Source organism: Rhinoderma darwinii, chromosome 2 (genome assembly GCF_050947455.1).
Source record: "Rhinoderma darwinii isolate aRhiDar2 chromosome 2, aRhiDar2.hap1, whole genome shotgun sequence".
Lineage (NCBI taxonomy): Eukaryota > Metazoa > Chordata > Amphibia > Anura > Rhinodermatidae > Rhinoderma > Rhinoderma darwinii.
In genome coordinates, this window is record NC_134688.1 from 183,912,662 (window position 1) to 183,928,094 (window position 15,433).

The 15,433-nt window shown below is 40.8% G+C and overlaps 1 protein-coding gene across 3 annotated transcripts in view; it reads right to left on the reverse strand.

Annotated features, from left to right (window-relative positions):
- The window catches only part of GABRG3 (gamma-aminobutyric acid type A receptor subunit gamma3), a 485,326-nt gene that overhangs the window by 59,728 nt on the left and 410,165 nt on the right, over positions 1-15,433 (reverse strand). For 2 of the 3 annotated variants that reach the window (XM_075852586.1, XM_075852584.1), the window contains exon 6: positions 1,980-2,135. In XM_075852586.1, the coding sequence (XP_075708701.1) occupies positions 1,980-2,135 (156 nt within the window). The remainder of the gene's footprint in view (positions 1-1,979; positions 2,136-15,433) is intronic. The other variant, XM_075852585.1, reaches the window with a different exon arrangement.

The window sequence follows — 15,433 nt, forward strand, 5'->3', positions numbered from 1 at the left end:
AAAATAAATAAAATTTTAAAAATGGGCCAAAAAAAGTTAGTATTTTGCATAAAATATATTTTATTGCCCCTACATTAAATAAAAACAAAAAAACTACACATATTAGGTATCTAAATGACCATAAAAACCTGAAGAATTAATCTAACATGTTAATTTGCGTGAAACATGAACAGTATAAAAAATAAACAAGAAAAACTATGCAGAGGATTGCCTTTTCCTATATTCACGCTGTAAAAATATTTTTTTTCTACCGCCAAACTATGAAAAAAATAATAAAATTTCTCCCACATAAAACAAGGCCTCATACAATGAAAAAATAAAAAGTAATGGTTGCTGAAAGGCAGAGGTAAAAACTCAAAAATGTAGCTGATCATTAGGACCTTTTCAGGCCCAATCATTAAGGGGTTAAAAAAAACAAAACATAATAATAATAATAATAATAAAATTAAGGGTTGTAATTATGTAAAATAGATCAAACATTCATCCAGTCATAACGTGTTAGAATGAAATCCTTTTAGAGCAAATTAAACCGTGTCATACAGAGGTTTTCTTCCCTCCTTTGGATCAACCTGGATTAGAAATGCAGTTTTACTTATTGAGTTTTATAATTCCACTCAGGGCTTATTCAGACGAACGGGATATACGTCCGTGCAACGCGCGTGATTTTCACGCACGTCGCACGGACCTATATTAGTCTATGGGGCAGTGCAGACAGTTGCGTTATTTTTATGCAGCGTGAGTCCGTTGCGAAAAAGTCACGACATGTCCGTTTTTTGGGCGTTTTTCGTGCATCACGCACCCATTGAAGTCAATAGGTGCGTGAAAATCACGCATGCCACACGGAAGCACTTCCGGTGGGACAAGCGTGATTCGCGCAACAGCTGTGAATAGGATGAATGAAAACAGAAAAGCACCACGTGCTTTTCTGTTTACAAACATCCAAACGGAGTGTCATAATGATGGCGGCTGCGCGAAAAGCACGCAGCCGCACATCATATGCTGATGGCACACGGAGCTGTTAAGTGCCTTTTGCGCAGGCAAAACGCCGCGTTTTTTGCGTGCGCAAAAAGCATACGCTCGTGTGAATCCGGCCTCAAAGCAACATTTCTTCTTAACCTACTGCATATTATTATGGACATCTTGCAAGAAGAACCAGCTGATTATAAAGCACATTTGAGTTAGCAGGGTCAAAAGGAAATGAGGGGACAGTATTCAAAAAACATGTCGTTGACATACAGTACCTAAGGATCCAAGCAAGGGGTAAGACAGTTTTGATACACAATATTAATCCCTTAAGAACAGAACCTATTTTGGGCGTTAATGAGGTATTACGGCTGTAACAAGTTATCACCTATTCAATGGATAGGGTAAAGGTCCTACCACCGTGTCTCCCACCGATCGCCCGAAGAGGGGTCCCGTGTCCCCTATTTCCACTAGTAGCAAGATCGCTTGCTTGAAGGAGTTAAACGGAGCTACGGTTGGGCATGCTCCCTTCCACTCCATTCCAAGCCTATGGCAGTGATTTTTCTTGTTTTTTTCATCACCGCATTCTGAGAGACATAGATAATCTTTCTTTCAACTATTGCAATTGCGATATGAGGACTTGTTTTTTGTGAAAGAAGTTGTATTTTTTAATAGCATTATTTTGGGGTACATATAATGTATTGAATAACTTTTTTTTTTTTTTCTAAGGAGTGGAAAAAAAACAGCAATACCATCATTATTTTTTTCGATTTATTTTTACGCTGTTCACTTTACATACTGTAGAAATGATATGTTAATGTTAGAATATAGAACTAAGGGGAATATGCTGAATCAGCATACATTAAATTAGGACCACATGGGATTAAACACAAAACGCTATATTCTTAGCAATAAGAAGCAGCAATTTATGTTTTTTAAAGAACTTACTTTCCTGAGAGTTCAACAGATATATTTAAAAAAAATTATGATTGGAGTCATATTGAATTGCTTCTTACCTGCTGATGTTTGCACAATTTCAGAAGTATTCCTAAGGCCCATAAAATCAAACTGATAAAGCCTCCACGATTTCTGATTTGATGTTTCCACTGAGTTTTTCCTCCATCGGTAAATCATTTCGTCTTTTGGATAACCATCTGTCAACAGACAAAAATCTTATCTTTATCAATCAAGTGAAGAACATATTGTTTATAAGAGTTAAAATAGTAGATTGTTTAGGCTTCTTTCACAATAGCGTTAGTATATGTTTACCTCTCTTCCGTCAGAGGAAGAGAGGATCGAAAGATTAAACGAAAAGCAATGGTTCCGTTAGAATTACTATTCATTTCAATGATAATTCTTTTATTCCAGTTGCTTTCTGTTTGTCTCCGTTCACTAGGTTTCCGTTTTTTTTAAAGAAACAAAAGTTCGGCAGACTGCACTTTTGCCTCTGTCAAAAAAAATGGAAACTCAGCGAACAGAGACAAACGTATAGCAACTGAAACAAATTGTAATTCTAAAGGAACCGTTGTTTTCCGAATAATCTTTCGATCCTCTCTTCCTCTGATGGAAGAGAGGTAAACATATACTAATGGTAGTGTGAACTTAGACTTAGCCTTATTTACTTTTACATTGAACTTTATGCAAATGTGTGTTGTATAAAAGCAATAAAATATGAAAATCTATTCAGAGTACACTGAGGAAAAAAACACACTAGCAAACATTGATGAACCAATGGAATTTGAAGTTGGGAAGTGATTATATTGTAATTTTATATTGCACTCTGGAATCAAATAAAAGATCGCTTGAGCAATAACTTTAATTTGGGCATAGGCTTTGACCAATGATGAGGCCCAGGCTTAACATGTTCTAGCTCAGGAGATTCAAACTCGGCCGGGTAAGTGGGCCACATATAGAAAAAATTTGAAGTTAATGGGCTGCATTACTTTCAAATTTGATACAATACAAAATTATTGTTAATCAATGAGTTATTTGAACTACTATAACACTATATTACTATAATAATAATACTACATTACTATAACAATACTACATTACTATAATAATAGCGCTATGTTTAAACTTAACGGAAATTTGTGAGTTTTCTCCACATGCTTATTTCAACAATCCAGTTTTCCAGCTTAAGTGTTGCTAAATGCAGTCCGGCGGCTCAGTTGGCAGCGTTTGGCAGACACACAAATGTCAAGATTGGGTAGCCCCTTTTTAGATAGTGCCACAGAGCTCTCTATAGATAATGCCACAGTGCCCTCTGTAGATACTGCCACAGTGCCCTTTGTAGATAATGCCACACACCCCTAGATAATGCCGGTGTCCTCTGTAGATACTGCCACACACAGTGCCCTCTGTAGATAATTCCACAGTGCCCTCTGTAGATACTGCCACAGTGCCCTCTGTAGATGCTGCCACAGTGCCCTCTGTAGATGCTGTGACAGTGCCCTCTGTAGATGCTGTGACAGTGCCCTCTGTAGATGCTGTCACAGTGCCCTCTGTAGATGCGGCCGCAGTGCTCTCTGTAGATGCTGCCACAGTGACCTCTGTAGATGCTGCCACAGTACCCTCTGTAGATAATGCCGCACACACCCCTTGTAGATAGTGCCACACACACCCCCAGTAGATAGCTCCATTGGGGCTCCCTCTAGGAGTGGAATCCCCAGCCAGAGCGTTTCCGACACTTTGACCAGGGATTCCTCTGCAGGAGGAGCCCCTGACGTCATTGTCCATACACAGTGACGTCAGGTGATCCTCCTGGACCGGAATGTGCTGTCAGGGGCAACCCCAGACCCGGGTTCCCAGAGCGAAGCACTAGTATAGGCTCTGGTCCGGAACTCTGGGGAAGCACGTGATATCAGTGTCCATATATGGAGTGCCGGAGCAGAGCCGCTTCTAGCACTTTGCCTCTACTCCTGACATCACTGTTCATATATGGACAGAGATGTCAGGGGCAACCCCAGAGCTGGAGTCCCAGGCAGAGCGCTAGTAGTGCTCCTACTGGGACTCCAGCTGTGCTCTTGACATCAATGTCCAGCTCTGGGGAAGCCCTAAACATCGCTGTCCATATGTGAACAGCGAAGTCAGGGGATTCCACAGAGTCCTGGAGCAGAGCCTATACTAGCGCTCTGCCCGGGACTCCGGATCTGGGGAAGCCCCAGACAACATTGTCCATATATGGACAGCAATGTCAGGGAATTCCACAGCGTTCCGGAGCAGAGCCGATACTAGCGCTCTGCCCGGGGCTCCGCTCTGGGGAGAACCTGACAACACTGTCCATATATGGACAGCGATGTCAGGGAATTCCACAGAGTTCCAGAGCAGAGCCAATACTAGCACTCTGCCGGGGGCTCTGCTCTGGGGAAGACCCTGACAACACTATCCATATATGGAGAGCGATGTCAGGAAACTCCACAGATTCCTGGAGCAGAGCCGATACTAGCGGCTCTGTGTCCTGCGGGCCACAGATGACAGCCTCAGGGGCCGCATGCAGCCCGCGGCCCGCGTGTTTGAAGCCCCTGTTCTAGCTGGTGAGGAGCCAGTCAAAAAAGTAGGCATTATTGGTTTTCCTTTATTGACATAATAAACATTTCAGATAAATCTAATTATATACCTTTCCACAATACTCTGTTTTATAGTTATACAGGTATAACAGATCTGAGTTATTTTTCAAAAACCCCTAACAGCCACATTAAAATTGCAAAAAACATCCCATATGTGTCAGTTTTTTCGTAGACGTTAAATTTTTGGTTAATAAATATAGTTTGGGCATAATTTGGGTCTTTTTAGTGAATATTAACCCCTTAATGACGTTAAAAGACCAGTTAAATTGTTTGTCCTTCTACATTTAATTGAATATAACTTTTTTGTTATTATTTAATCAATATAGCCATATGAGGTCTTTATTTTTGCAGAACGAGTTGTAGATCTTTTAGAAACCATTTTCAGGGAAAATGTATGTAGCATACAATTTATTTTATTAGAAAATATTTTGTTTTTTTCCATTATTCAAACATTTTTTATTTAACATGTTATTATGGGTATGAGGATACCAAATATATGTATATCATTTGCGAGATATATACATGTTGTGGTTGGCAGTGTCAACTGTCCTTAGCTTCATTTTTATAGTCCAACAAAACAGGTGCTTTGCAGCATACAAGACTTGCATCCAATAAAGGAAAATACCCCTGCCCATCTGGGCGCTAACTGTACACAAATGCAGGTTTTCTCACCTATGCACAATTGTTGTTACTACAGACTTCATTGAGTCAGACATTCCACAGCAGATCCAAGTGATTTGCTTGGCTCTAAGGCTGGGTTCACACGACCTATTTTCAGGCGTAAACGAGGCGTATTATGCCTCGATTTACGCCTGAAAATACGGCTCCAATATGTCGGCAAACATCTGCCCATTCATTTGAATGGGTTTGCCGACGTACTGTGCCGACGACCTGTAATTTACTCGTCGTCGTTTGACAGCTGTCAAACGACGACGCGTAAAATAACAGCCTCGTCAAAGAAGTGCAGGACACTTCTTTGGACGTAATTTGAGCCGTTTTTCATTGATTCCAATGAAGAACAGCTCACAATTACGGCCATTACAGACGCCTCGCAAAATGCGAGTGCAAGCAATTACGTCTGAAATGACGGAGCTGTTTTCTCCTGAAAACAGCTCCGTTATTTCATACGTAAATGCAGTTAGCGTGTGCACATACCCTAACCCTCTCTAAACTATCTGCAGAGCTTGTATCACTCAGTAATGAGCCCAGTAGCTTCATCTCAGCTAGCTGGGCTAGGGGTGACACCCGTACCAGAGTGAGGGATGGAATGACTACTAATTCTATTTGCCATTTCATAGAAATCCAGGCCCTGAAGACATTTATGTATGTACAATTGGCGCACTTCCCAATGATGTAAATAGGATGCTGAATCGAGCGTTTTTTTTACATGTTTTTTGGCACATAAGTTGCGCCAAAAAAATCTGTCAAATATACGCCATGTGAACCTGTCAACTGAAAAGTCATTCACCACAGGGTTTTCCCTCTTGATTTTCATTATTCTCAACCTTTTGGTGTGTCCTGTATCCTCTGCTGCCATGATGAGCACATCCTACCATTGTACAACAAAAATGAAGCTGCACAGTGGCAGGCAATTTGAAGACACCTCCTCCTGGCTTTTAACCAAAAAATAGGGAGGGGTGAGTGTGGTCACTAGTAGAGAGAATGTCCTTCCCACATTTACAGCAATTGAGTCAGGTTGCTTTGCCTGATTACCCCTGCTGTAATCATGGGGAGTTCTCCCTCTGGTGGCCAACATAGGAAAACATGTTAAATTATAATTTAATTTAGAATACAAAATACACAAAAAAAGTAACTTACTAAAAAATGTTTTTAATTAGAGACATATTCTATTTAAGCAGCCACCCAGCAGCCCCACCCTGCAATCTAGCACATCTTGACATCATGCTCACGACATCAAAATCTTTCGGCCAAATTAATTAGTTATTAGTTATGTATCACACAAAGAGCGTGATATGGTGCTGGACGGGGAACCATTAATGGGCGGTGCCACGGGAGTGGGGGCAGACAATTTGACTGTATGGGGACCTGAAATTCCTGATGCATTACGAGAACAGGGTCTCTTACTTAAGTAGTCCCAAAATTATCTCAGGACACCTCTAGACAAGGTACTTTTGATCAGCAGGAGGAGCATCTCCTCTCCAGCTAACATCTGCAATGGAAAATTGTCAACATTATCATGCATTTCTGTTAAAAAAATCAACTTTTGTACCATTTACAGGGGAAGGCACATTTTCTCCAGGAGTTACTGCACACCCCTTCAGGGAATTTACCTTTTACCCACAATTCCCAAAATAATGTGAAGTCTCGTCCTAGTATTACACTATGCATTCGGTTTTTAACGACCACTTCATAATTTACAATTCCTGTCATAGTCTTTATTTTGACAAGTGCTGCAGGATAGACCTTGCTGTCTCCATGTATACATAAAAAATGCACTAGTTTTGCAGGTACATAATTTACCGGCTGCCAAGCTGGCATGAACCAAGGACACAAGGCTACCAGAGTCCAGCAAGGCCTTGATAGGACAGTTACCCACCATAATCTTGCATATCTAGTAGGCTGCGAGAAGTTTTGCCCATTCAGCAGCTGGGAGCCTCTCTTGTTAACAACTCTTTCAAACACTGATGTAGGTGTCTATGTCCTCATCTGGTTTCATCTTTTCCCCCAAAAAAAATAAATAGTGCACCGCGGGTCAATTTACTAAAGTTTTTTTTAGCAGAATTTTGTTTTTTTAATTTCAAAACTGTTTTTATTAAAGATTGTCAAAGCATATAAAAAACATACTAAGCATATATAACATGGAACACGCACAAAGCATAAATGACTAGAGGATACAATAAAACATTTTCCAAAGTATTGAGCTGAGATATTGCAAAGAAAAATTTCACAAATCAATTATTATTATGTCAGATGAATGCTTTGAGTAGTAACATAAATGTACAAAACATCCCAAGTCTAGTACGAAAAAGGGAAAACAGAGTGATAGGGTAAGGGAAAGGGAGGGAAGTGGGGGGGGGGGGGGGTCTAGTGTCTGGTCAGCTAGTTACAGAACTTGGTTTTTAGCAAGAAGTAGTACAAAGCATATCATAGGCATTGTATATATATATATATTTAAAATATACTATAGAACACTCAATGTTCTATACTCAATGTAAGGAGGTGCTAGAAGGAAACACAAATCTATTTGTCAACAGCTATGGTGTCTGTGAGTCTAGACATCAGTGAAGAGTGCAATTTACAGCTAAAACGTCACCTCTAGAACCTTCATCTGGTAAGTTAAATTAACCCCTTAGTGACCAGCCCATTTTAGGCCCTAATGACCAAGCTATTTTATTCGTTTTTCGTTAGTCGCATTCAAAGAGCTATAACGTTTTTATTTTTTAGTCTACATAGCTGTATGAGTACTTGTTTTTTGCGGGATTAGTTGTAATTTTTAATAACACCATTTTTGGGTACATATAATTTTTTCATTAACTTTTATTAACTTTTTTTGGGGGGATTATAAAAAAAAACTGAAATTCCACCATTGTTCTATGCGTTTTTAAATTGACGCCGTTCACTATGCGACGTAAATAACATGTGACCTTTATTCTATGGGTCGGTACGATTACGGCGATACCACATATGTAGAGGTTTTTTATGTTTTACGACTTCTGCACAATAAAAACACTTTTGAACTAAAATTATTTGTGTTTGCATCGTCGCTTTCCAAAAGCCGTAACTTTTTTATTTTTCCATCAATGTAGTGATTTTTTGGGCTTGTTTTCTGCGGGACGAGACGTAGTTTTGATTGGTACTGTTTTGGGGTGCATGGGACTTATTGATTCATTTTTATTATGACTTTTTTGGGGGGCAATGGAAAAAAATTGCAATTTCGCCATTGTTTTTTGCGTTTTTTTTTACGGTGTTCACCTTGCGGTTTAAATTACATATTAACTTTATTAATGGAGTCATTACGGTCGCGGCGATACCATATATGTGTACTTTTATTTATTTTTTACACTTTTACTAAATAAAACCACTTTTTATGGAAAAAAATGGTTTTATTTTTTTTTTACTGTAACTTTTATTAATAATATTTATTTCACATTTATTATTTATTTCACTAGTCCCACTAGGGGACTTTACTGTGCGATCTTCAGATCGCTGCTATAATGCTTTGGTATACTTCGTATACCAGAGCATTATTGCCTGTAAGTGTAAATCTGACAGGCAATCTGTTAGGACGTGCCTCCGTCGCGTCCTAACAGGCATATGTCCAGGGTAGACCTGGGGGCTTTTATCAAGCCCCTGACTGCCATGACACCCCATCGGAGACCCGCGATTGCATTCGCGGGCCGCCGATGGGTGACAGAGGGAGCGCACTCCCTCTGTAAACAAAGTTAAATGCCGCGGTCGCTATTGACAGCGGCATTTAACGGGTTAAACGGCCGCGATCTAAGTAAACTTCGATCGCGGGCGTTGGAGCAGGAGCTCAGCTGTCATCAGACAACTGAGCCCCGGCTCCAGCCTGCACGGGAGACCCGTGCAGGACTTAGACTAGGCGAACGTGAAAAGGCGTCAGCCTAGCCTAAGGCCCCTTAGTGACCAACATAAAAAGGCGTATTGGTGGTCACTAAGGGGTTAAGAGAGGAGAAGAAACATATCTCTAAGATGAGACCACCGGGGTATAATGTTGAGTATCACGTTCAATCCATGGGAGACAAATTTGAAGATACTTATGTCTGGTCAATAATTCCCAGTGTGCTAATTCCTCTAACCGGCACAATTCTGATACTTTAGCTTCGCATTGAAGCATTTGCGGAGGTGTCGTGGATCTCCACAAAACTGGAATGAGTAATATTGCTGCTGTAATCAGCAGGGTGGGTAAGCAATGCTTCTTAGGGGTAAAATCTGGGGTGGGTTTTCACAACAAAGTCAACTTTGGTGTTAGTTGTATTGTCATGGAGAAAATTTGATTGATCCTGTATTCAATCTGTTGCCAAAAGGGAGCAATAAGTGGACACTCCCACCAAATGTGTAGATAGGAAACCCGCGTGTTATTGCATGCAGTACAACAGGCATTTTATACCAGCTTATGCAAGCTTTCTTGTATCCTATTACACCTAGAGAAACCATGTACATTTAACAGTATAAATCTAGTTTCTGATTCTTTCAATGTCATATTGCGTTCCTTCATCCACTTTCCATGTATACTGGGGTCTACTGGTGTAGGTGGACAGATCATGGAGATTAAATATTTTTATGCGGTGGATAATAGTTTGCGAGGCAAGACAGAATTCGAAAGGGTATCAGCTAGCCACGGCTGAGGAGAGGTGTGAGTTGTCAAAAAATGAAGAAAAGTATCACAATTCTTTATATAGGTATGCTTAAAGAGAAAGTCTCGGGTCTAAGCTACCAATTAATGAATCGTCCTTCTGGAGGGTTATCAGTTAAAGAGGCTCTGTCACCAGATTTTGCAACCCCTATCTGCTATTGCAGCAGATAGGCGCTGCAATGTAGATTACAGTAACGTTTTTATTTTTAAAAAACGAGCATTTTTGGCCAAGTTATGACCATTTTTGTAGTTATGCAAATGAGGCTTGCAAAAGTCCAAGTGGGTGTGTTTAAAAGTAAAAGTCCAAGTGGGCGTGTATTATGTGCGTACATCGGGGCGTGTTTACTACTTTTACTAGCTGGGCGTTCTGATGAGAAGTATCATCCACTTCTCTTCAGAACGCCCAGCTTCTGCCAGATCACGCTGTGACGTCACTCACAGGTCCTGCATCGTGTCAGACGAGCGAGGACACCGGCACCAGAGGCTTCAGTTGATTCTGCAGCAGCATCGGCGTTAGCAGGTAAGTCGATGTAGCTACTTACCTGCAAACGCTGATGCTGCTGCAGAATCAACTGTAGCCTCTGGTGCCGGTGTCCTCGCTCGTCTGACACGATGCAGGACCTGTGAGTGACGTCACAGCGTGATCTCTCGAGAACACGCTGTGTCTGCACTGCCAGAAGCTGGGCGTTCTGAAGAGAAGAGGATGATACTTCTCATCAGAGCGCCCAGCTAGTAAAAGTATTAAAAACGCCCCGATGTACGCACATAATACACGCCCACTTGGACTTTTACTTTTAAACACACCCACTTGGACTTTTGCAAGCCTCATTTGCATAACTACAAAAATGGTCATAACTTGGCCAAAAATGCTCGTTTTTTTTAAATAAAAACGTTACTGTAATCTACATTGCAGCGCCGATCTGCTGCAATAGCAGATAGGGGTTGCAAAATCTGGTGACAGAGCCTCTTTAACAGTGATGAGGCTTTGATGTTATGTGGGATATCCCAAGGATCAGGTATTATTTTGACTTTCTGGTGGAGATAGCAAGGAACCAAGTTGGGAGGCATTTGTAACGAAGGCAGGTTGTTCTAACTCTGTATATAAAGTAGGTTGAGAGGGGTGTTGTAGCAAGTTCCATCGGCTCAGATGATTAGCGTTATAGTATATATGAATGTCACATAATCGCATTCTGACAGAATTAATCAATTGTATTTGCTTTTCTTGTTCCATAGGAAGCTTGAAAATATTTTTCTCATCGACAGGAAGAACGATTTAGGTAGCCATATTGGCACGGTCTGTAGTAGGTACAATATTTTGGGCACTATAAAAGTTTTCAACAATTTTTTTCTTCCCATCCAAGACATGAAAGGAAGTGTTAAGGATTCTAATTGTTTCTTAATGGAGGCTAACATAGGGACATAATTGAGTTTATAAAGGAGAGAGGGGTGTTTTGGTATAGAAATGCCCAAATATGAGATTTGAGAGTAAGGGCCATCGAAAAGTAAAATTATGGGCTACCTCCAACATTAAGTGTTGAGGGACCGATATATTGAGAATTTCGGACTTGCTATAGTTAATTTTAAAATTTGATAAGAGGCCAAATTCCATAAAGGCTTGCGTTATGTTCTGAAGGGAGGCAGAAGGAGTGGTCACTAGTAGCAACAAATCATCCGCGAATGCAGATGTTTTGTGTGTGAATTGGCCTATCTGTATACCCGTAATACTGTCATCCTGATGGATCCTCTGAATTAGGGTCTCCATCACCAGCACAAAAAGCAAAGGTGATAAGGGGCATCCTTGTCTAGTGCCGTTTGAAATCTTAAAAGAATTCGACAGTATGCCATTTACTCTAAACTTAGCACTGGGTTGGTGGTAGCGTCAATATGGCTCGTGTAAACTCGGTAGGGATCCCAAATTTTGACACAGTGGCAACCATATACTGCCAGCTCACCCTGTTGAAGGCCTTCTCGGCATCTGTGACAAGAAGTACCAACAGGGTGTGGGATGAATGTGCTTATTGGATCAACCTGATGACTCTCGTTATGTTATCTTTACTCTGTCGTCCCGCAACAAATCCAGTTTGTTCCGGACCTATTATTTTGGGCAATAGCTTGCCTAATATAGATGCTAGAGCTTTCGCTCTCCCCGTATAACCACTTTGTGCGCTTGCTATCTAATAGTGTCTGATATTTCTGATGATGAATTATACGAAAAATAATTCTGAATACATTCCTGTATCACAGAAGAGTGCTTAGGATCATTTAGAATTGTGTTGTTCAGCCTCCACAGTGTATCTCCCCTCGGAGCACTGTCAAGTTTCAAAGAAACTACCACTGGAGTGTGATCCCATCCCTGTTGTGTGTACCATAGAGAGAGAACTATCAGATACGAATATATAGTCCAGTCTTGTATAGACTTGGTGTGCAGTAGAGTAATAAGAAAAATCTCTAACTTTGGGATGGAGAAGTCTCCACGCTTCTATAATATGTAGGTCAGTGAGTACCCCGTGGAGTCTTGCCATAGCTCTATAAGACACATATACCTTACTGGTAGAGTCAGTTATGGGATTGAGTGGGATGTTAAAGTCTCCATCAACTATTTTTAAGCCTTCCGCAAACAATTTAAAACGATCTAAGGTCTAAACAATCAACGACACCTAGTTATTACTGGGTGCATATAAGTTGGCTATAGAGAATGAATCATTTCCAATATTAGCTTTAATAAAAAGGTAACGGCCTTCTGGATCTTTCTGTTCTGAGAGAAGTTCAAAAGGGATGTTTTTACGAATTAATATACTAACGCCTCTGCTAGCCGTGGAGTGAGTACAATGTATTGCAGTAGAGAAGATTTTACGTGACAATTCTGGTATTTTATTATGCTTGTAGTGTGTTTCCTGAAAAAGGGCTATGCACTCCTACTCACAGATCCGATGAGGAAGATATGGCATCGCCTAGCAGCAAGGTGATTGTCGATAGATGAAAGTCAGTCACAATAGGAGTCAAATCTCTGTCGGTGTAACTTTCAGTGTTGATCGCCTAGCTTTATGAGACTACATCTTCCCAGCGACCGACCACGGGTAGGGATCTAGTGGCAGATGCAGCATCAGCTCCGGGGACATCATCATCCATGGCGGTATATCCATAGGCTGGATTCACAGTATTTCCCAAGCTTGGTCCACATCCTCATGCTTCCTGATAGTGATTTGTTGGCCATATTTTTGTATCACTAAACCAAATGGAAAAAGCCAACGGAATGGAGTTTTGGTGGAGTGCAACACCTCCACGAGTGGCCGACAGGCTTTGAGCTTCTACAATGTGGAAGGTGCGATATCCTGATAGAGATAAATTGTGGTTCCTTCAAAGTCTAAATTTCCCTTTGTCCTAGCTGCTTTGAGAATAGAAGCCTTATCTGTATAGCTCAGAAGACCGCAGATAATGTCACAAGGGGGTTTATTAGTGCGAGGTTTCGGGCACAATGCTCTGTGAACCCGTTCTTTTTTGACCGCATCATTGCTGCTCAGGCCTAGTATGGATGAGAAGATTTCATGAGCTATTTTTGGCAGAGAGTCATGTGTATATGATTCTGGCACACCCCGTGTTCTAATATTCTTTCTCGTACTTCTGTTTTCCTGGTCCTCTGTCCTCAAGAACATTTCATTTATTTGGTCCTATTGGGAGCGCAAAGTGTCTCTCACCATTTTGTGATAAGCTCTCATGTCTGTTTGTGCAGTTTCCAGCGTTTCCACCCTTGTGCCTATCTGGTGCAGGTCAGATCTAATATCAGTAAGATTCTTAGTGATAGGAGTAAGGGCCTTATAAAGGGTACGTTTGGTAAACCCCCATGACACAGGTGCTGGGTCATAGTCATCCCCCATCTCAGAGTGCTCACCTCTACTATCTGCTTCTGAGTCTTCATCCGGCGGATGTGCAGCAGCATGATCGGGCACCATCTTAAGTTTTCGGGCCAGTGAAGCATCATGTATTTTATGGAGAAATTTCTCCATGTCCGCTTGTGCCTTCCCCAATTTAGGGATGCCAGACTGCTGCTTGAGTCTTTCCTTTGCCGATTTGACCATTATCAAAGCTTGTGGGCTGTTGTAGCTGGGGTTTTGGCTAGTATTAGTAACGTAGCTCTAGTCTCAAGCTACCATCACGCTGCACGGCTACGCTCCAGTCCCCTTTAGCAGATTCTTTACTTACCATGTGGAAGAGACTTGAATAAAGAGATTTAAAGCTCATTCACTTTGCTGCTACGTGTTAGGGTATGTGCACGTGGGCTATTTTTAGCCGTTTTTCGGGCTGTAAACGTCCCAAAAAAACGGCTGAAAAATCTGAAGCAGAACGCCTACAAACATCTGCCCATTGATTTCAATGGGAAATACGGTGTTCTGTTCTGACGGGGAGTTCTTTTACGCCACATTTTCAAAGAACGGCGTGTAGAATGACGCCCCATAAAAAGAAGTGCCTGTCACTTCTTGATACCGTTTTTGGAGCCATTTTCATTCACTCTATAGAAAAACAGCTCCAAAAATGGCTGTAAAAAAATGTGCACATACCCTTACGCTGAGGATTTTCCGCAATTAAATTTGTTGAGGAAAATCCGCAGTGTTTAGGCTACGTGTGGACATACCCTAAGTCTACACATACCTTCATAAAATTACCAGAATTGAAGAGACGATACATCAGGTTTTAAGCTGGAATTTTTAAAAGAGTAACAACCTCTAAAATACTGAATTTACACTACTTGAATGGTGAGTGCACACCTAAACCCTATATATTTCCTGAAAGCAGACAACCTGAAGTTTTCTTGACATACTGTTGGTAGATATGTCCACCTTTATGTATCTTTGTACCAAACAAAAAATGTGTTAAAACATACATTTGCACCTTATGCTCTCAAAAACACAGAAACAGAAGCCGTGCAACATTTGACCATCAACCACAAGTGCTTTAAAAAAATATATGCCACTAACATCTACTATGCTACCAATATCTAATTTTTTTTGACAGCGCATAGCATACCTTGTATAGAGCTACAACTTAATAATTTATACACACAACCACTTTGCATCAAACAGTGATTATAAGAAAAAATTGCATGAAAATTCAAATTCTATACTAAATTGTGCAGTCAAGCAGATTCCTTATGCAAACAAAATATACTTACAGAAAACTGTAATATGTAAGGTGTTCATGCATATCACACGTCTATGTTCATAGATGTATGTGTTGGGGCACGTTCAGACGTGGCAGAATTTTTCCGCTGCAAATGTTGGAGCAGATTTGGGGCAATTACGCAATAAATCTGCACCAACATTTGCATATTTAACAGGTAATTCAGACTTTGCAGAAAACACAGCGGACTTGCCACAGATTTCAGTTTTTGCATTGCAAAGACTGAAATACAGAGTTAAATTCCGCTTCTTCTCCGCAACAGACAGTGCATGCTGCGGACTGAAAATTCTGCACGGCAGCCTATGGTCCGCAGTGGAGTTTTCCCGCAACATCTGAACTAACTTGACTAAAAATGTATAGAAACAAATGGAAAAACCGGCCGCTGGAG